Here is a 21712-nt window from a genome sequence, read left to right on the forward strand (position 1 = left end):
TAAAACCACCGACTGTATGTTTTATTTTATTTACAAACAACACAAGTCAGACTTTTGCCTAATGGGGTCCTGTCCTGGAATTAAAAGGTGAGTATCGGCAATCGGTAAAGATCAGCGTTTATCTGTAACTCATACTGGTAGAATATAATTGATCAAGACTTCGGCCCAAACTCCATATAGTGTAGACCACCACTCTGGATAAGAGTAAGGGCTGCTCAATAGTATTCCAACATCATTAACTAACTGGATCTTTTCCGTCACTTGTCCTTTTGGTTTCCCTCGTTTTAAAGATGCGGCTTTTATTTCAACAAACAAATAAATAACGACACAGGTGGAGTTCAGGCACTCTGTCCATAATAAAGCTAGGAGACTCCTCTCAGAGTCCTGCGCCTCGACCCTGGTCTGAATGAGGCTGAAAGTCTTGTCAGTCCGCAGGTTCTGACAGTCTGCGGTCCAGGGGTTAGGAAGGTTGCCGGGGCCCTTCAGCAGGTTTGAATCCTTCTGTCTGCATCTTGTCTTTGTATTTCAGGAAGTCTCTCCTCTTGGTGAAATACTTCACCTGTCAGGGAGGTAGAAAAGATGAGCAACGGTGCAGTATTTAATGTAGGCCGCATACAGCTTACACCTGAGTGTGCTCACTTGAATGTGAGAGTCAATGCCTATTCTAAATTATTTTTAAATAACTATTTTTAAAGATTGTTGATATTGTGATTTTGAAACAATGCTTATGGTTCATGCTTTCCGACTTCACGGTCTACACTAAATACCTCCCTGATCACAAAGATAAAAAAAGAAGGGATAGTTTACCCACTGAGCTGGGCAATTTGCCTCAAACTCGCTCTGGGACTTCTGGCAGGAGGCTGTGTTGTCACCATTGTCATCCAGACATTTCCACAGCTGATCCCTGGAGTCCCAGCAGGCCTTCCTTTCCGACGAGTTTGGAGCAGTCATCGCTACTCTGACGATGAGGTAACCAGTAAACAGTTGAAACGACCCATTTGAACAAGTGGATACTCTACACTAAAAAAAACGCATTACCCTATACTTGGAATGCTCTCATTATAGCCTCTTCCTTCTTGTCATACGTTTGCTACTCTATGCTATGAGTTTGTTGTTTATCCTCACACAACATCCTATAGGTTAACACCACTTGCTGTATGTTTATGCTTTGCATTTACATCCTGTCAGCCTCAAAAGACCAAATATCTGAATTTAACTTACGTGAGACCACACCACCGTGTTCCCTTTGGCATTAGACTATAAATAATTCACTTTCAATCGCTCTCAGATGTCTCAGTTGTAAACTGACTGTAACGTTAGCAGAGTGTCGCTTGTAAGGACTCAGCTGTCACTCACCGAGTTAACCGCTGCAACGTCCAAAATTATTTATTTGTCCCAACCACCGCTGCTGTTTGCTCCTGTCACTCCATAAACCACGAAAAACCAGAGAAATACTGTAACTAAACTACAAACGCATGACTTTTACAACGCCGTTCATGTTCTGTAAACGGAGTATCGTGAAGGACGCGCGTAGCAGCACTTCCTTGTCGCTTCGTGATGACGTCAAGGCGTGATTGAAGACATGCACCAGGTGATGGCGCAGTTCGTTAAGAAATCCAAACCCGAGGGACATGTTTGGAAGTTTTTAACATTACTTGTGAATACAAACAGCTAAATATGTCAAAATACAATAACAATAAATTCTCCACACGGCGTCCTTAAACACAATGTGGCGTTTTAATGTAACTCGTGTAGTGTTAATTGAGGGATGAATTAGCTACTGTAACGTCCTACTTTGGCACGTTGCATGTCAACATTGTAACACTATATCCTGCGCTTTAAAACTGTAACATTGCAGCGAAGCTATGTTACTATGTTTCAACATTGTTAGGTAATGTCTTAGTTCTGTAAGTAGTAAGACAATTTCCAAAATGTTCCTTAATCTTTTAATAAACCATAGAACTTTTATAGCAAACAAATAATCACCATATTCAGATTTTGAGCTGACTTTAAAAAAAATTATTAGTAGCACAGCTGTGAGTAGAACTGAAACAGTCCATTAATTAAATGTCCTAGTTTTAGGTAATTTTAAGTGAGTAAAATAGACTGTAGTATAGGAGGATGGGGTTTACACTTGTTATCTTAAGGCAGTATTCAAAAATCGACATCCCTGTCCTGAGAACTGAGCTAGTGGTTCGTTTTGCTGAACGACTTTGACCCTGAATGACCCATAAATGATGGATTTTCACACCAGCATCATATTAGATGTCCTATTGTCAAAATGTGAGAAACAATTCACACGTGAAAGCAATTGCGTTAGAATTAAACTGTTGTTGTGAATGAGTCCATGGGGAAACTTTTGGTTTTCGCTCACTAAACTAGTGAACAAAAACTGGCATTAACATAAAGGCTGAAAGTCAGATTTGTGTGTGTTTGTGAGGGCATTCATGTCCCATTTGAATCAAGCAGGAACAACTTTCTAAATGTTTGTTTCATCCCTGGGAGCCTCTTTTCCTTCACAGCACAACAAGTGTCAAGCTACGTGAATGTACAATAAAGTTTTGTGTGTGAATGTGTGTGTATAGTCAGGAAGTGAGTAAAGACAGAGTGAAAATGTGTGTTGTTGATTAACTCCCTCTCTCTTTTTCTCAGCCACAGCGACGGAGAATAGCCCCCCTGGTTACTATGGCTCCCTGCTGCCATCCATCTCAGTTCGTGTGCTTGACCGGACCGAAGGGAATAAACAAAAAAAGAGAACAAGTACTCTGATGCAGGGGTGAGGAGCTCGCCCTCTTCCTAGGAAAGTAAGTGTTTTGTCGCCTTGTGCGTGTGTGTGACTTGAGTGTGTCTCTCTAGCAAGAGACAGAACTTCATTCACTATTCATACCACACACCATTTCACCGACCTCACTTCAAGTTTGTTTCCTCCACTGTCAATGAGTGTTTTTGTTTTAGTCTGCTCTAGCAGGGAGGGTTAAGACCCAAAGTTCCTGTCCAAGAACATGTTTTAAAAATGTGTCCCTTTGCTCGAGTGTGTGTTGTGGCAAAATGACGAGAAGAGACGACGAACTGGAGTTGCAAGCAGCGGGAAGTGTTTTAATAAGATCAAGCCAACATTCAACAAGTTTAGCAAATCGAAACAAATCCAAAGTATTACTTTTCACAGATCACTTTTATAGTCAAGATTCACCCCCCTTAAGTTACTTTCCACCAATCAAACCAGTCCGTTGAAACAAAAACAAAGCACATCTGGTCTCTTCATTATGTCATGTTCTCATGACTTTGTTTGGGTCAAGATAACCTTTTGGCAGAACACACGACTCATGTACGGGAAATGTTTTGGTACAAATTGGAGAGATGTATTACAATTTGTCTGGCGCGTCCTAATCACTTCCTAAGAATGCTTCCGTGAACCAGAATGTGTTTTACATAACACGTTAACTGTTTACTTGTGAAGCCAAATGTGTTCAGTTCAATCTTAAGTTATATGATGATTTTCTTCAACATGTGTAAATACACACAATTCCTGCAAAAGACAATGTGGAAATCAGTGGTGTACAGTAACGAAGTAGAAATACTTCGTTACTGTACTTAAGTCGTTTTTTTGGATATCTGTACTTTACTTTGCTATTTATATTTCTGTTGACTTTTACTTTTACTTCACTACATTTTGCAAAGAAAACTGATACTTTTACTCCGATACATTTCCCCTGAAACCTTCGTTACTCGCTACAAAATCAAATCTATCTTTAGAAACAAAATGAATCATGAGACCAGCGTCGGGGACTGTGGTGGAACAGAGACTGCAAGCAAGCAGGTTTGGTGAATCAGTGGTCCTAGTTTACAAGTTAAATCGTTGGTTAATCACGTTAATGCGCAAAACAAGTGCTCTCAAAGCCGCGGTGTTTAGATTCCCAGTGATGCCCAGGATGCTACATGCTATAGCTAGCGAGCGACAACACGAGTAGAATTCCACACAGGACGGGTGGGATGAGGAGAGGTGGATGGGTCAAACAAACACTGGTGTTTCCTCCAGGAGGCCGCAGTTTGTGCCGTGTGTGAAACGAGAAGCCAATGTTGATTTATTTGTGACGTGACTTCCGTACTGAAGCAACGCCACTTCCGTAGATATTTTAACGCAAACCACGATCTTTTCCTAAACCTAACTAAGTAGTTTCATCGCCTAAACCTTAGTTGTTTCCTGTAAAGATGGAAGTTTATTTTGAAAAGACAGTATGCATGTAACAAGCGAAAACAGACTCATGTTGCTGGACTTTTGCAGGAAAAACGCACGAAAAATGAGGAGTAACTTTTCGTAAGATATCAATAAAACGGGGATGAATTAATATCATTGTATAAAGAGAGTGACATGAGAAGATCAATCTCATGTCTGTAAGTTAAATCAGCTATAATCATTATTTTAAAGTGATTAGTGACTCGTCTAAAGCATTTAAAAAAGGAATAACTTCAATAGAATCATTCTATACAATGTAGCTTCTTTACATTCTATTAGAATGTAAAGAAGCTACAATGTAGCTTCTTTACATTCTACATTCTATTAGAATGTAAAGAAGCTACATTGTATTAGAATTGTCTTTTGAAGATGAACAGGACATTTTTCAGTTTCAAGTAATGACTGGGTTGTTACTTTCGGTGCTGCTTTAGTATTGATCATGTTTTGATATTTGAGTCATTTTGTGGATGATCAGATGGAGTTCTGATGGTAGCAGTCGCCCAATTGCAGATTCAGCTTGAGCAAAACCTTTGCCTATTGTGTTCAAATCAGGCCCATAGGAGTTTACAAGGCAGGTGTCCTTTCTCACAACACTGACCTGATGCATCAAGTGGATATTTTTTGCTGAACACAACATTATGCATTTGCCCTCTACATCCTCTAGTCGGAATACTTATAAACGCACTGTTACAACTCCTTCATAGTGTCATATTGCTTTTCGGAGAATTATGATGATAAGTTCATAGCAGATGCAAAAGTATACTTATGTGCAATATATTATGTTGAACATTGTTGCTCCTGGATGGATCACAGCCAACCCAATTATTTTCAACACAGCTCCATGTCCTTGGTCATGGTGCCACAGCACTTAAAAGAATCAACTTCATAATTCTCATAATTCTGACCCTTTGCTTTTTTATTAACAGCATTTACTTGTACTTTTACTTTCAATACTTAAGTACATTTAAAATCAGAAAATTACTTTTGATACTTAAGTACAATAAATATCAGATACTTTAGGACTTTTACTCAAGTAGTATTCTAATAGGTGACTTTTACTTTTACTGGAGTAATTTTCCAGTAAGGTATCTTTACTTTTACTCAAGTATGGCTTTTGGGTACTTTATACACCACTGATGGAAATAGGTAATGCTGCAATGTTAGCATTTTACCATCGTAAACATGTGAGTTCTGGTTTGCAAAAAAAAAAGCACAACCCCCCCCCCCTCCATAACTATTCAACAGAAGGAATGCAAAGATCTCAAGACAAGGGAGATTTATTAAAATAATACAAGTTTTTTAAATTCTAACTCCACATATATGTAACTCACCTGTTCATGTAAATGTATTTACATTGAAACAGCAATGTAGATTACGCTATGGCACACCATTTCCATAATTGTCACAATGGAAATGACAGCCTCTTAAAAAGAGAGGGTATATAGAGTTTGTGGAGAAGGTGGCGATCGCCTTTAGTAAAATTACTTCAGAGAGAGACATATTGGACATATTGGATTTTTTCAGTAACAAAGACTGAGACTAACTATTTCAAATGCACACACAAACACACACACACACACACACACACACACACACACACACACACACACACACAGACACACACACCCTCTGAACTCACCTCACGTTGACTGTCTTGTCTTGGGCTGCTTAAATGCTAAATGTAGCCCCATACAGATGCCGGTACATCTTCTCTCCCCCATCGAGTGATTTCCGGAGGTATAAGCGCTGAAGGATTAGCATAAGACATGTTCAGAAAAACTGACAAGATATTAGGAAGGGTGTAAAAAATGTTCAAACGGGAAATATATGCCTGATAAAATGACCTGTACAGCAGGCTCTCCTCACCACATAGTTCTGACAGTTTTCTGGTTTTCAATGCAGTATGTGAGAGAGGCACTCATTAGACTTTGACAGCTGTTGAAGTTATATTCCCATTCAATTTGAAACTCTTATTTTTTTTAAAGCTAACTAGTGAGGTAGCTGATCCACAGTTTGATTTTGAGTGTATTAAAAGCACTAAAGCACTTCCTCTTCCTCCTTCCACAGCGTTGTTGACAGCAGCTGAGAGGTGGCATTGGAGGATTTGTGGAGAGGACGAGAAACACGAAGAGGGCAATTAGATTGCAGCAGTATGATGTATTATCCATTCACAGCAATCATGACTGTTACTAATGGAAAAACAGGTTTGTCACTGACAATTTTTTCTTTCTTAAATGAGCATCTCCAGTATGAGTACCTGTCCCATGCCAGAGCTCACCTCCATACCTGCCGTGTCTCTGAAGTAATAAAGACAACAGTAATGGATCAGTTGGCCTCTATATCTTTTTTTTTTAAAGTCACACAGCACAAAAGCAACCTGGCAGGCAAATGCCACTCACCTCATGGACTAAAGAGATTCTGCTGCAGTCATGGGCCTGCTGTCACCTGTCAGTCAGTTCAGCCAGGATGTCAAAAGACGGATGACAGCAACTTGACACGAGTCAGTTAGGTATAAAGCCAGGTGCCCAGTAGTCATGTAGCCTGAATCCAGAGGATGGCGAGGTGTATTTATTGACTGCTACTACTTTCTAGTAAATGGGCTAAAACAAGGAAAATCACTTGTGTGTTCCTTGAAGCACCGTTATGAAAACACTGGTTGATCCACCGATATATGTCCATCACTTCTTCCATCTTACGTTATTTTCCTTGTGTAAACACTTTCATGTGATTCTTTGGAATAAGCCTAATGAGATGATGATGTGAAGGAGTAAGCAGAACGTGATCTACACAACCAGATTCCTGCCATTCCTTCCATTCACCTCTATGAGCGAGACACAGTTCGCTTGTATTTCCAATTGTAAATTTAGTGCAAGATGCCATCTGTTTCGAGACAATTAATAGATAAAAAAAAGGGGAAATGAAAAGAATTGCACTGGTGTAATGCTTTAAATTGATAAAATATGTAATTTATGTAACTCTAATGAGTAGAGAAATTGTGGTGCACTTAAGGATAATGTAAACTGTCTTAATAGGAGGTCATCCACGTTCCTCACAGAATGAGTGGCGCGTGTGAGATGAGTCCTACGACTTGAAGATCTGTGGTGGAACCTTTAGTGTGGAAGGTAAATGTCAGACACACCAAAACACTGTTGCTCTCTCTCCGTTTCAAAGACACACACACAATGATGCAGGCAGCTTTTACTGTTTTCTGATGCTGCTTGATGCCGATGATAAAGGACAACTCTGACATTACTCTGCATATCAGTCTTTAGTCTTCTTCTGGTTCCTTCTTTTTCTCTGGCCGCTACAAGAATCTGAGTTTATTGATTACTAAATACAGTAGATTCTCCCTCAGGGAACACTTTCTTTCAACATCGGCTCGTCGGTCAATCTGCATTTTAATCAAGTATAGAACACACACAAAAATCAGGAAAGTGCCTACAGTAGAGCCTTGGCTACATATTTTTCAAGCTCCACCACTTTGACACACACTGTATTGAGTTTAAGATAAGTTATAGTTTGCACAGACCACAGCATTAATTATCTACACCATGCACCTTAACATACGTGTGCAGCACTAACGAGCCTCACACACAGCGATGCTTTGTTGCTCCATAGCAGGCATCGACTACCGATGGCAACTCTCTCTCGCGCACACACACATCGACCGGTATTTGTCAGCCCAGTGGTGTCCAGAAAGCCTGACCTCCAGTCGCCACCGCTGGAAGTCAATATCGCTGTTGACTCGGAAACGGCATCCACTGTCATGGCAACAGCGGCTCAGGCACACGCACCACACGCACGCGTTATAATGATTGTAATGTCTGCTGATGGCTTCGCGGTGGCTGTGGCTCAGTAGGTGGAGCGCAGGTCCCCCACTAGCTGGGTGATCGATGGTGCAATCTCCTGCTCCTCCAGTCCACATGTCCTTGGGCAAGATACTGAACTCCAAATTGAGCTTTCACAGATAGAAATGACTCCACAGCAAACACTTCACTGGAGGATCTTAACTCCAAGACACTTAATTGGTCTACAGTGTGTAGACATGTAGGGGCATGCAGGCTGGTCCCATCCAGCACTCGTAGCCATACCAAAGTAAAATAACGCGCTGTAAGTCGTAGATATCCAATGAAATCATTTTGTATGTTATGCGCATAATCATGAACAAGGAAGTATAAAGACCGCAGAAGCTTAAGCAAAGTGGGCGGGAGTGGCGGTGAATATGGGTCCAACAAACAGCGATCTTTCAGCCATGAGACTGCTGAGGTCAGCGTTGATTTATTTGTCACGTGACATGCATAATTCAGTAACGGCACTTCCGCATTTATTTTTGACCCAAACGATGATCTCTTCCGAAACCTAACCAAGTAGTTGTGTTGCCTATACCTAACTGAGTTGTTTCCTGTGAAGATGGAAGTTTATTTTGAAAAGACCGTACACGTTGGTTCAAGTCAGTTGCCATCAAATTTGGTGTTCATGGTCCCCAGAGGAGTAACCTGACCCACAACATAGGACTTAACTAATACAGTTAAGATAGATATCTAGCACCTATTAAACAAGTTGCCATCAATGTAACAGAAATGATAGACTGAAGCTTTGCTGTGCAGCTTCATGAAAGTCTGACCCACGGCGAGATGGTCACAGCGGGGCCACACACTCGACAGCGGATGACCTGAACGAACTCCCGTTGACCTTCCTCCACTCACCGTGAGAATGCGCGGACAGAGAGGGGGAAAGAGAGAGAAAACACGTAATACATAATCCATGGCTGCCAGTGTGCAGCGAAAAGCGAATCAGCTTTTCACAGCAGGATCGGGGGAAAAAATAAATAAAAGCTGTGTATATTTTGCAGGAGGCGACAACACACTGTGATCATTCGCCACGCCGCTTGTGTCCGTACACCTGTCGGGGCAGAGCTCCATGTGTGTTCTGTTGAGATGATGTCGCTTTAGTTTTTCATCTTTTTACTCTCACGTTGTATTGTTCGGCCTCACCTAAAAAACCCGCAGTGTGTACGCAGTGTGTGTTCGTTATATAAGACACAAGAAGAGAGCATTGATGTTTTTTGCTCTATTTTGTATTTCTGTCTGTAATCACGCAGACTGACGATACAATCAACATGTTGTTGTTATCCCACAAGCCTTTCTCCCCAGAACAGACACACACACACACACACACACACACACACACAGGCGCGCGCGCGCACACAGGAAGGAGAGGATATTGTAACAAGCATCTGAAAAACAGTGTTGGTCCAACAAGTGAGACGAGGCTCCCGCCTGAATTCAAGAGGATTATCTCTCTTAATTTATGCTAATGAATGCACACGGAGTAACGAGAGAGGCGTCTTATTGTGGGACCGAAGCACCGTCTCACTCTCACAAACATGTGCGAGAGCGCACACAACTGGTGTGCTATTGCACCATTGAAGCCTGTTGCTTGTGGAACTACACACGTTCTTTTGCCCAAGACACACACACACACACACACACACACACACACACACACACACACACACACACATACTCCGCACTATGCCATTGTGTACTTCATGGGAATCTCGTAGTCCAACCTCTGCCAACAAATCTCACCACCACACCATACACACACACACGCTGATTCTGCCGTGGGACAGCCCTGGCTTGGCTGGATCCACATTCTTGTTTCGTTTCACCGCTTCATAGAGTCTTTTAAAAACTTGAGAGGTTTTCTCCCTTAAAGCTTTGTGAGGTGGTCAAATGAAACCCTCTGTGAGAGTCACCATGATGTTCCAAGAGAGAGACTTGTAACTCGGTTATGCCTTTTGTTTATTTCCTGTAGGCGTCATTATGCACCTGACTCCATCCAATATTTGTTATCCTTTCCTTCATGCCAACCACTGGTCTTGTTATAATAATCCGATCAAATATGCTGTGCATTCATTGCGTAATCATAGAGGAGGTCACTGTGCAGCACGGTATGGTCTCACAGGAACAAGCCAATCTGCCACACAAACACTATACTGTTATAGATATTATATTGTCATCACAGTAACACTGTGTAGGAGATAATAAGGAAAAGACATGACCAAGCGTGGAAACAATTTTGTCGTCATCATATATGCATTTTGTTCCCTATAGGCCTACATATATATAAATATATATAAGTGACAAGTTCACTGTAAGCTCATTGTTTCCCACTATAAAAACACTATGAATATATATTCCCACATGCTGCCCGAGGAGATAAAATCCTTCTAATGGCAGCAGCTTGCCGCAGACGCACACCGCGTCCCCGTGGTAAGAGCAGAAGGATATTACAGGAGCGATACAGTGATTTCCATTCAGGGCAGTGGGCGGCGCGCACTCGCAGCCCCGTCTCTAGTTGCGATGTACGCGAGCGCGCGTCCGTTATCAACGAACCCCCGCGCCTGCGAGCCAGCACTCCTCACACCGCACGCAGCCGAGCCGAACCGCACCGCGCCGAGCCGAGCCGAGCCGACCGGAGCACTTCATACCCGGCGCCCCGCGCAGAGGCGGCAGAGGAGCAAACGATGACCTGGTAGCGCATCTTCACGTCCGTGCGTCCCCCCTTTTTTTTTTCTTTTTTTAGAAAGCCACATTCTGCCTCTTGACGTTTAGATTCTCTCGCGGAGACCATGGAGACGACGGTTCCCAGGACCGATGTCTTCATCTTCCAGCTGCTCCTCTTCAGCCAAATCGGTAAGAAACTGCAGTTGACAATTTAGTTGTATGCATTTTGTTTTGATGGAGCGCGGTGGCTGTCATGTGGCGTTTTTCAACGCTGTCTGCAGATTGAGCGGTGCGTCTGTTTTATTCCCCCTCGGATATTTCCCGCACACTTTCAGCCCGTTTCAAAAATGTGCAATCGGCGCCAAAAGGCGGATGAATTCTCTATATGGGATATTGTTAGAGCGTGCATTTCGGAAACGTTGCGCCTGCAATGTAGGTTACACTGAAATATTCCTGTCCACTCACATTTAGTTTCAAGTGAGTCATCCTCAGTAGCCTACATGCAGCGATTTTTTTTCTGGTCATGCTTTGAGCATGTTGAGCCGTGTTTTCCCCACAAACACACGCAAGTTGAAGTATGAATGAAAATGTGAGAGGATGCTCTATGTTCCCTGATGTCTTGCTGCATTTAAAGAAACTGTCCCCACAGCGTATGGTGATTTTTATATCACCCCTGTATTTTTTAGAGAGACATTACTTAGTCATTCATTTTTTGCCATTTATTGAGCTTGAAGTATTGCTGTTTTATATGCTATGAATTCAAATGTAAAGTATATATTTTGCCTTAGATTTACCACAGCTCTCCTTGTGTATCAGAAGTCCTCGAGGGGCATCACTACACCACCTGTTAGAGTTTTCAGGAAACACATGATCGGTTGTTTTTTAAAAGTCATGTTGGCTGCTCCTCACCATGTTGTGGGAGCTATAAACTGTAAAGGTTTGTTAAAGACATAATCTCTCAAGATATGAGTCAGAGCAGCTGTCGAAGCACAAGATCCTCTTTTGGTAAAGAAATCCGAGAGAAGGACTTGGTGCTGATTTCAGTAACCGGTGCAGAAGTAGGATCCAAACACACACACCCAACATCTTTTTACTCATTCTGTCTGTGTACTAATTTCTAAAGAATAAAAAAAGATGTCACAAATAAACATGTTCTCCTGTCAGATGAATCGTCAGTCGCAAGTTCCGTCAATTGGAGGTAAAAAATTGGACCTTTTTAGTTTTAGTGCTCCTTGGAGAGCAATCTGTTTTCTATGGGACATTTGGCGTAGTCACTAAAAACACTTTGAAAGATGAAATCATTTCTATATACATTAGGATTCCACTTCATGCTCTTGATTAATAAACACAAGCCATCATCAAATTGACATGACACATCCAATGTCTGTCATAAAAAGCGGCACACACAGTAGAAGCAGTGTATATAAACTGTCAGGGCTGATAAATCGACCAATACTGGCGTAGATATGTCATCATAGAAATACCAAAGACGTGTTTGAGGTAGTTTCCAAACAGTACATAGTTTTTCCACGAGAGACAATGACGCGTATAGATTCTTCCAGCTTTGAAATGTCCCACTCAGTAGACTCTTTATCTTGGTCATCATTCTTTAACCAACCGATTACCGAGTATCAGCTGGCACATTGTTTTATTGGATGTTTTAAACTCTTTAATTAGACTTCTTCAAGACTCTAAATTTGGTAGTTGGCATTCACAGCTGCTCTTATTTCATAGAATTAAGATCACACTGCCCATAAATGCCTGTGGCCTTTAACGCCTCCCTCCACCTGCTGTCGCCAGAGGAAAATGCTTTTCATTTGTCGAATTAATCCCAGATTGGGTACAACAGGCTGACTTTGATAGATTTTTATTTTAAAGGTTTCTCTTCTATTCAGATGTCTTGATGCTGTTTTGAGAAAAGCACAGTCAACGTTTTGGCTCTGCTCTGAAGTCGCAGCGGTCGAGCTCGTCACAATTCACTTTGCTGTATGGCTGCAAGTTAAGTCTATTGTTCCCAACCCTCCGGCGCAAGTTTCATTTCGTTTAAAGTGTTTGTGTTAAATGCTGTTTGGACACATACAGAGAGAAAAATAGTTCCCTTTATGAGGGAAAGGAAATAGAGGATCCTCCTGCCATCTGTCCCACAATATGCCACAAAAATCACACACAAAACATGTTTTCTCGCTGTGTCCTCTCGCTCACACTCCTCCACACACACACACACACACACACACACACACACACATACAAGTGGCGGTGATGGTGCGGCTGTTTGTCCAAGCGGTTCTGCCAGTGAGCGCGATCTTCTACGAGGAGTCCTTCACTGTGCCACATGCTTTTCAACAGCATGGATTGCCGCCCATACAGTGCACCATGCATCTGACTCCTCAGCGGTTATCACACCTTCTGCCTGTGGCTCCATATGTGCAGTACGGCAGGAAAGGGATTCGAGCACGCATTCCTGTTTTGATGCATCCGGTTATTTTGACATTGAACATAATGTAGATACTCACCATCACTTTGGGTTATTTAGCATGCTGTGATCCTGCCGTTAAGATATTTCACACTAATCTGAATCTGCTCCCTTCCCCTCCCGTTGCTCTTCTCTCCAGACCTCATTGTATTCCGCTCCGCTTTCCGAACGTGAAGCTTCCGACCCCTTCTACCCATAATCGATTGCATTTTGTGGTCGTTTCCTGTAGTTAGCGGTGATGTGTTTACACTCCGAACAGACTGCGTTTCAGTTCGCAGGTTGTCGTTTTTTTGCCACAATGTTTGAATTGAACCTACAAATACCCAGTTGGATAGAAGGCTTGTTTGGTGGATGGTGATGAGCAACAATGGCAACAGCAGCCTGCATGATCATTCAACAGCTCAGCAGGATCTATACTGGAGTTTGGCACAAATCATTGCCTGTGCACTTTACTGTGTGTGTGTGTGTGTGTGTGTGTGTGTGTGTGTGTGTGTGTGTGTGTGTGTGAGAGAGAGAGAAAGAGAGAGAAGGAGATTTTAAGACAAAAACCAAGCTAATTTGAAACCATCAGAAGATAGCCGGTGGGTTCCCAGAATGAATTTCAGCCAATGCGCTCCACCTCCTCTGCTCTCCACACAGACTGTTTACCTGCCTTCAACTAAGGCCTGCTGCAACGTGATTGGTCAACACTACTCAGACTGCAAACGGCAACCAGAAGGCTTCCAATACCAAAATACTGTCCCGTTGCCTTCAGGTTCTTCATAAGAATGCAGAATAAGTGTTCATCACTCACACATGTAATGCTATTACTCATCACCAGCAGCGATACAAATCCCTCCATCAAATACAGTACATAGCACTATACAGTATATCTGGCCAACATACCACTATACACTATGACATGGTTAATGTGTGATGGTTAATGGGAGTTCAGTGATCATATGTTCTCCTTGTGAGATACCATCTGGCCACCCAGTGCACTCTGAGCATTTCAACCTCAGGGGTTACATCCGGTGGCATAATAGGAGGCCTGATGGTGTTATAGCAATTTCCCGCAAAACTACTGGCACACATAGCAGCGCACTGAATGTGTAAATCCATAGATAATATGTAGAGTAAAGTGTACTCATTGAATAAACAGCATTTCTCTCTGTCCTCACCGCTGTCCACTCCTCCGTGGTGCTGAAAGACACACAGCAGTGGTCACTTTTCAACTATCATAACAGGTCATAAAATTCCATGTTGGTGCTCCGACACTGCTGGAGCGGGGAGCGCGTGCTTGGCTCCATTAGTGGATGCTCACATCTTTATATATGAAGTTATCATTATCGATTTTTGGTGTGGACAGCTGTGAACACTGAATGTCACATTATTAAGCATGTGCTTGATAAGATCAGTCTCGGGGGTATCGATCTGAACGATTGGCTCAGCACTTCGCTAACCGAAGCGTTACAGTAATTAGGGTTTTGCTGATTATCACATGCTGCATTATAGGCAACATTTTAGCTGAAGTGACAAATTCTGAAATCCTCCAATATGACACTTATAGGAGACCGGTCAAGCACACGCTCAACACAGTCCATGCCACTGTTTATTTCATTATTTCTAACCTTTTTGTTTTTTCACTGTTCATTTGAATTGCGTGCCTCCCTCCTTCCAGCTTTAACTCCAATGCTTAAAATGAGATTATGTGCGCGCTAATTTACAAACACGCACACTCAGCTCTATAAACCAGCCCCAAAAAAAAAAATCTCCACTGAGGGAAGGAAATCTTGTTAGGAAGATTTTCCAAAGCCTTCTTAACTGTCTGGTTTTTAGCAGGAAAAAATATAATCAGATTTTCTTTTTTTTTGGGGGGGGGGGCATACACATTTGGGACAGTATAATATTATAGAGAGAAGTTTTATCATAGAATATTACAGATATATGTAATTTCCTAACAGATTGTTAAATCCTCAGAATGGAGCAAAATGTTGTACATGTCACTACTTTGAGTACGATAACCGATTGATAAAATTCGTGATAGTGTACTTTGAGTGTACTGATAGAAGTGGCTTGCACTGTTCTAGTGTTGCCATTTCTAAAAAAGTACAGATGTTACTGTGAATAATTCATTAGCTGCTCTCTACTGTGATATTTGTCTTCCTCTTTCTCTTCCACTCTCTTTTACTGTTTTGTTTTTTACCAGCCTCTCCATCCGAAGCAGTTTTACTCATAAGTGCTCTTATTCTTTAATCCACTTAGCTGCAGTCTGCTTTGACTGTGGCAGTGTACGGTCCCAGTTCTTTTAAAGCTGGCCTGTGCCACGAGGACCGCCCAATGTCTTTGATGCTGAGCGGCCTGGACAGGGAACTCGGCTCGGTGAAACACTCGCGTCACTCAAAAGTTTTGTCGGTGCAGGTGCTCTCGTCGGCAGTGATTGGCAGACACACAGAGCCTCAAAGGTAAAAATGGAATAGAGTGGGGGGGAAAGCGCTCTTGTATTACGCAAGCTAAGACTCAACAAAGCGGACACAAATGTAAAACCCAATAGTCAAACATTGAATTACCGAGTGCATCATCTTCACTTTAAGTTTATTCCGTTTCTCTTAGAGACGCATCGTTATAAAACGTTTCTCGTTTCAGTAGGACGTCGGGGAAATCTTTTCTTTCCCTTTTTCCTTCTTTCATTTCTGCAATTCAGCATAAATACATGCTCTTAGAAATGTACTTGCTCTTTCGTGAAGAACGGCGACATGAGTCAGAGTGGCAAAATGAAAGCGCCGCGGAAACGTAAGCAACGTAATCTGCCCCTCCACCGCCGGATGAACTTCTGAGTTACGAGGACGTGAGCACGTGATGTGGAATAAGTATGTTTGGGACACGCTGAACCACGAGGAAAGACTTGAGAAGTTTCTCTGACTTTGAGTCTCTGTCGGAATCCGTCGGAATCCACGATAACCGCAGCTGCTGTCGCCTACAAAGAGGGAAGCTAAAGGCTTTTCAAGGCTGTAGGGGAAGTTAGTATTTCCTACTTAAGAGAGAGATTCACGGTATTTCTGTAACCCCACCAGCAGAAGTTGTGTTTGACAGAAAATGTGTTTTATTGTATGAATGTGAAACAGGAAGACAGGCGGAAGGTCGCTTTTATTGAACAATTCTCCAGTTCGGTCGGAGAATGCTGGCGCCCATGTTGTTTAGCATCTCCTCGAATGATGACCACCTTACTAACGGACATCTAGACCTTTTTAAGTACTTCCTGTCCAAGGAGTTAGTCAAAATGTTGTGCTATGTATTAGAAGTGTCAGATAATGATTCGTCTTCGGACTCGACATTTGAGCCTTAAGGAAGTAGCGAGGGATAACCAGCGTCAGAAAAGGAAGATGGCAGGATCACAAGGGACAAAAGGTGAAAAGGAGAGGAGAGAGTCTGAAACTAAGTCACTGAAACCACAAAATGCCAATGTTCTGTCTGCGGTCTCTCCAGTCGAGGAGGTCTGTCTGAAGTTACAGCAGCTGACAATGGCCGTCTGTCTCTGTCGGTGCCCACATACAAAAGCCACCGTTGTGTTTTTTTTAAAAAGGCTGGCACCGAGGACTGAGGCTACCGGAGAGGGAAAGAACCTTGCTGCTACCCGGCCGGCCAGCTGATGGGCATCGGAGACCTACACACACAGGAACACACATGCAAAGTAACACGCACACACGCCAGCTTTGAGGGAAGTCACTAGGTATTAGTGTAAAGTTGTAGAAGTGCTAATAATCAGAGTAAAACTCTTGGCCTTAATCTAGATAAGAACTGATTAAATGTGATTACATGGTCTGCTTGTAGATCTAATTCATTCATATTCCTGTTTCCCTGCGATGCAGCAGAGCTTGTTCCAGCAGCGCATCACAACCGTCAGGCTTCTCTGTTGCCCTGCATTGTTCTCTGTGTCATGGTGCCACCGTGGTTTACCCGCGGCCCTGTTGTCCTGCAAATCTTTTAAACACTCTGCTTTAAAGTCCTTTGTGCATCAGCTATAGACCAACATCCGATGTCACTGAGGTCACTGAGGCTCACCCTAATATACGTTCTGCTCCTGTGTATTCAAGTTGGGCCTGTTGCCTGATGGTGTGAACTGAATTCAGTTACCATACGAATTCCACCAAACCTGGAACCTTGTCGTCAAAAGTGACCTCAAAGTAAAGTAATCCGAGCAGAAGCCGGAGAATGTTTCGACTGACATGCTGCACATTCCACAACTTCTGAGTTTGATTGATGGAAGTGCATATTAACAATGCATTATATGTTCATCCACTGTGATCTACAAGAACCGGTGTGACCAGGCTGCTGCTACAGTGCCATGCTATCACATAGAGCAGAACAGCACAAACAGCTGTTGATAGAGTCATCAGGGACAACACGGAGACAAGGCAATTGCCGTTCAGTAAATTTCCAGAGCACCTTATACGATCTTTGCATTTTAGCAGTTTCCTTTTGAAATGAACCTCCTAAGCCTGAGAGCGTTGGCACTTTTGCGCCTACCCCCGAGATTTAATCCAGAACACTTCAGACTGTTGGTGCAGAAGTGATTTAAACAGTAAGGTTTTAGCAAAGCTGCATGTGCTTGGGAAGTAGTGAGCATACGACTGGATAAATGAGACTTAGATTACACTGCGCGAGTTTTGTGAGAGTTTGTAAACGGATGTTTTGATATAGCTATGCTGTTGTTAAAGTGGCCTCCATTTATTCCGGTTAAACTTGACTTTTCTCATTTCTTTGCGCGAGAAAAACTAAGTTTCCTTCAAGAATTCAAGGCGACACGGGGTGTCATCTATTCACAAGCGGTCATTTTGTGGCTGAAGCATTCCATAAATTTGACTTCATCACCCCAAAATGAGATGAATCACCTGAAATGTGACCTGAGTAAATTGTGACCTTCCAACCTATAGGTTCTTCTTCATGAGTCCAGCTTTGTTTTGATTCTTAAGCTTTGTTCGATGGTGTCTTCCAGGCTGAGAAGATTTCCAACTAGTGACTTAACATTTTAAGGAGACAAAAGGGACACATATTCAGTATCTTTATTTGCAGATGGGATGCTCTTTCTTGTTGTAACTCCAATTTGTGACTTAATCTGAATCAACAAGGTGACATCACTCCAAGTGAACCAGTCAGAAAACAGCAGAAAACCCTTGAAGTTTAAAGAGCTTCTCAAATTAAAAAGTCTTTTTTTAACTCTCTGGCGTTGCTGCACGTAAGAACCCGCTGTGACAAAAAAACATGATTTAAAGTCAGAGAAAGAGAGATGCACCAAGTTAGTACCAAAAGTTGCTTTTCTTGAAGTGCTGACAAAAGAACTCCTTTTATTGTTCAGAAGAACCGCTGAGTTCAAAGAGAGAAACAAAAACAGAAATCACAGCTGAAACTCAAAGTAGAGCCTTTTCTGTTTCCCCAGAAAAAAACGTTTTGACGCCGGGCTTTCTTCTGATGCGCTGCGGTCAGGTTCGTTACTTTGGGCAGCCATGAAGATAAGTGGGAACCAAATCCAATTGGTTTGATGAAAGTTAATGGAGGCTCGTCTATTGGTCCGTGAAGCGTGGAATTCGGAGACGGACTTTCTTTTTCCAGTGGGAAAGTTCACCGGGGGGGGGGGGGGGCTGTGACCAATCGGTGGGTTGAAAGTTGATTAACCCCCCGCCCCCCACCAGCCGACCCCCTTCAGTCCCACACACTTTGGGTGGCCGCTGATAGTTGCACATATATAATTTACACACAGACACATTCAGCGCTCCAGTGTACAAATGCACACGCATGCTGTTATTTGTATAAGGGTTATGTTTGCCTTTGTGTTATTATCCCTGTGTGTGTGCGTGTGTGTGTGTGTGTGTGTGTGTGTGTGTGTGTGGTGGGAGGAATTGGGGGCGCGACCCCGCACCGAAAGATAGAGAGGAGAGGTGATGGTTTTGTATCCATGGCAATAGAGAGAGTCGGAGCAGGAAGCCGACAGGAAGTCAGGGTGTTCCATGCGCCATCGGGGGTGCTCTTCCGTTGTCATGACGCTGTGAACTGTTGTCATGGAAACGCCGCCGATCCAGGCTGCATGCTGATGGAAAACATGCCGCCTGGATTCCTCAATGAAAAGAGCCTCAGCCACGCTTGTTGACGAGCAAGGTCAGTGAGTTCTGAAGTCATATTTGTGAACCGTCTGCAGATGAATAAGTTATTATTAAAGCCAGATTTGGTTCTCTTTCTTCTCATGTGCTTTTTTTCTTCTTCTACTGATTAAAACAGTAGCAGACTCCAATGCAGTCATCAATGCTTTAGAGCTTTATTTTTATTTCACCACCATAAGCTGCTGTATTAGTTTGAAGTCCTGCTCAACTGAAATGCTACAGGATTACTAATCACACGCACACACACACACACACACACTTTCTCATTTCTGCATTTTCTCAATTTGAGCCGAGCAGATGGAAGTGGTGCATCTCGCTGCTCTAACTACACACACACACACACACACACACACACACACACACACACACACACACACACACACACACACACACACACACACACACACACACACACACACACACACACACACACACACACACACACACACACACACACACACACTCACAAATGAGGTGGACATGTGCAATCATACATGCTCAGTGGATAAACTAGAACTCAGAAACACGCATGCATCCGCCAACTGGCTGGCTTCCCTCAGTGTGTGTCCTAGATGTCACACACTGTTTACACACATGTCATGGGCTCAGTTCATCTTCTCTGATCATGTTTTTCCCCTCATTCGATCTGTGTCCGAGCTTCTTGATGAGATAATGTCCTGCCTGCCTGCTTTGATTTTTTTTTTCTTTTTATACCACGAAGCAAAGATTTGAGGTCAGTCCCCCCGCAGGGTTTCTACTCCTCACCGCTCAACCAAAAATATATCTCCGCTCCACATCTTACACGAGGAGGAAACGCGCTCATTCATCTCCTCCACGCCTGACTTTAACCCAAGCGTGGGTTCATCAGTTTGTAATTGGACAGCTCAAAACAAGTAACATGCAGGTGTATTTGAGGAGGAGCCACAGTTTTACTGGCTTAACAGCATTAACGTGAAGCCCAAAGAAAAAAATGTAGTAAGACCAGAGAAAATATGAAGTATGAGCCTTCTGAAATGTTAGCTATTGAGCTTTCTGACCGTCTGTCATCTCACAAAACATGATCATGAATTGATGATCAAAAAGTCATTTTCAATCATACACACATGGCAATAATGTTGTATTCAAATCCATTTGATAATGACTATGTGATTATACCGAGTACCAATTCAGTGTTTTTTATTTTGAGTGCTGAAACAAGTTGACAGGGAATTAATTGACAACCATTTGAATCATTTATCAATCAGAAATGGTATTGTCTGTTTCCAGAGGATTTTCTGCTTTTTCCTGCTATATTTTGTTGTAAATTGACTGATTATTTAATTAATAAAAAAATCATGCAAGGTAATAATTGCAGCCCTATTCACATTGCACACATAGCATAACGTAGGCAATCATATTAATAGAGTCATTCAAATTGAGATAGAGCTGAATAGCTCTGGATAAAGAAAACAAAGCCTGCGTCATGGCTTTCCTATTATATTTTGGAGTAGATTTAGGGAGGTGTGGTAAGTGGGTAAAAGGTTTGGACAGGATCTGCACAGCCTCATTTGAATCTCATAAAATGCTGAATTTCAAATGCAGCACTTTGGGCGTGCTTTTATTTTTTATTGCTGGCATTGCTGTAGTTTAATGGGTTACAATAAACAAAGGACCAGAAATGGACCGGCTGAATAATTGTCATACTGCACCAATACACCAATCCAGGCGCTAAATTCAAAATTCTGAGCAAATCCATTGCCTCCACAGGGCTCTCAATGTGGAGACGGCTGAGCTGGCGGCTAGCAGCTAACAGCGCAACAGTGCTGAAAAAGCTAGTAGTGTTTACCTGAGGGGGAACCGGAGAGTGGGCGCTACCCGTCAGCGACAACACCGTGTGTCGGGACGCCGTTATCAGCTGGAACCGCCAAATGATCAAAGTGCAGAGCGGCGGCCATGAGCTAGCCCGTCCGGCACGCTCACATGCACTAAAAGCTTGCACGTCTGGCCCAGCTACGTGAACAAAGCACAGAGAAGCTCGGATTACAACACTGCTCAGGTAGACATTGCTCCACTATATCTTTACAGAACTAACAGGTTCATATCAACGCTCTAAATATCGTATAGAGAACCTTTAAGTAACAAAACTCCAGTCCATCACCCTGAAATATACCAAAGCCGTTGGCATGTGGAGACCCAGCAGCGATCATGTTTTGGTTAAAGCTGAGCAGAGTTTTAAATAACGGGACAGTTTGGTTTTATTAGAATCGGCGATACCCCATCTGGCTGGACCTCGTTGGGTGATACCTGACACTGTCTGTGTGTGTATGTGTGTGTGTGTGTGTGTGTGTGGGGGGGTTTTCTAACCCCCCAGCTGTTCAAC

At 42.7% G+C, this 21712-nt stretch overlaps 2 protein-coding genes and 1 long non-coding RNA gene across 4 annotated transcripts in view; 2 read left to right on the forward strand and 1 right to left on the reverse strand.

The window, feature by feature from the left end:
* Positions 1–6: 6 nt before the first annotated feature.
* On the reverse strand, positions 7–1551 carry coa6 (cytochrome c oxidase assembly factor 6). 2 transcript variants are annotated; one of them, XM_076076124.1, is made up of 3 exons: positions 1357–1551; positions 808–953; positions 7–559 (listed from the first exon to the last, which is right to left on the reverse strand). In XM_076076124.1, the coding sequence occupies exons 2-3, from the start codon at positions 949–951 to the stop codon at positions 461–463; spliced, it is 243 nt and encodes an 80-aa protein (XP_075932239.1). In that variant the 5' UTR covers positions 952–953; positions 1357–1551; the 3' UTR covers positions 7–460. The 2 variants fall into 2 exon arrangements, with proteins under 2 accessions (XP_075932239.1, XP_075932238.1); XM_076076123.1 differs by having other exon boundaries at positions 808–958.
* Positions 1552–2658: 1107 nt separating this feature from the next.
* On the forward strand, positions 2659–7486 carry LOC142931998 (uncharacterized). The gene is made up of 2 exons (XR_012947440.1): positions 2659–2804; positions 6302–7486. It is a non-coding gene; the product is annotated as an uncharacterized LOC142931998 (long non-coding RNA).
* Positions 7487–10871: 3385 nt separating this feature from the next.
* Positions 10872–21712, forward strand: part of ptprz1b (protein tyrosine phosphatase receptor type Z1b) — a 132737-nt gene continuing 121896 nt past the window's right edge. Inside the window, exon 1 of the mRNA XM_076075980.1 lies at positions 10872–10935. Coding sequence (XP_075932095.1) covers positions 10872–10935 — 64 coding nt within the window. The remainder of the gene's footprint in view (positions 10936–21712) is intronic.

Source organism: Anarhichas minor, unplaced genomic scaffold (genome assembly GCF_050575085.1).
Source record: "Anarhichas minor isolate MPS153535 unplaced genomic scaffold, ASM5057508v1 ptg000055l, whole genome shotgun sequence".
In the NCBI taxonomy this organism is placed as follows: domain Eukaryota; kingdom Metazoa; phylum Chordata; class Actinopteri; order Perciformes; family Anarhichadidae; genus Anarhichas; species Anarhichas minor.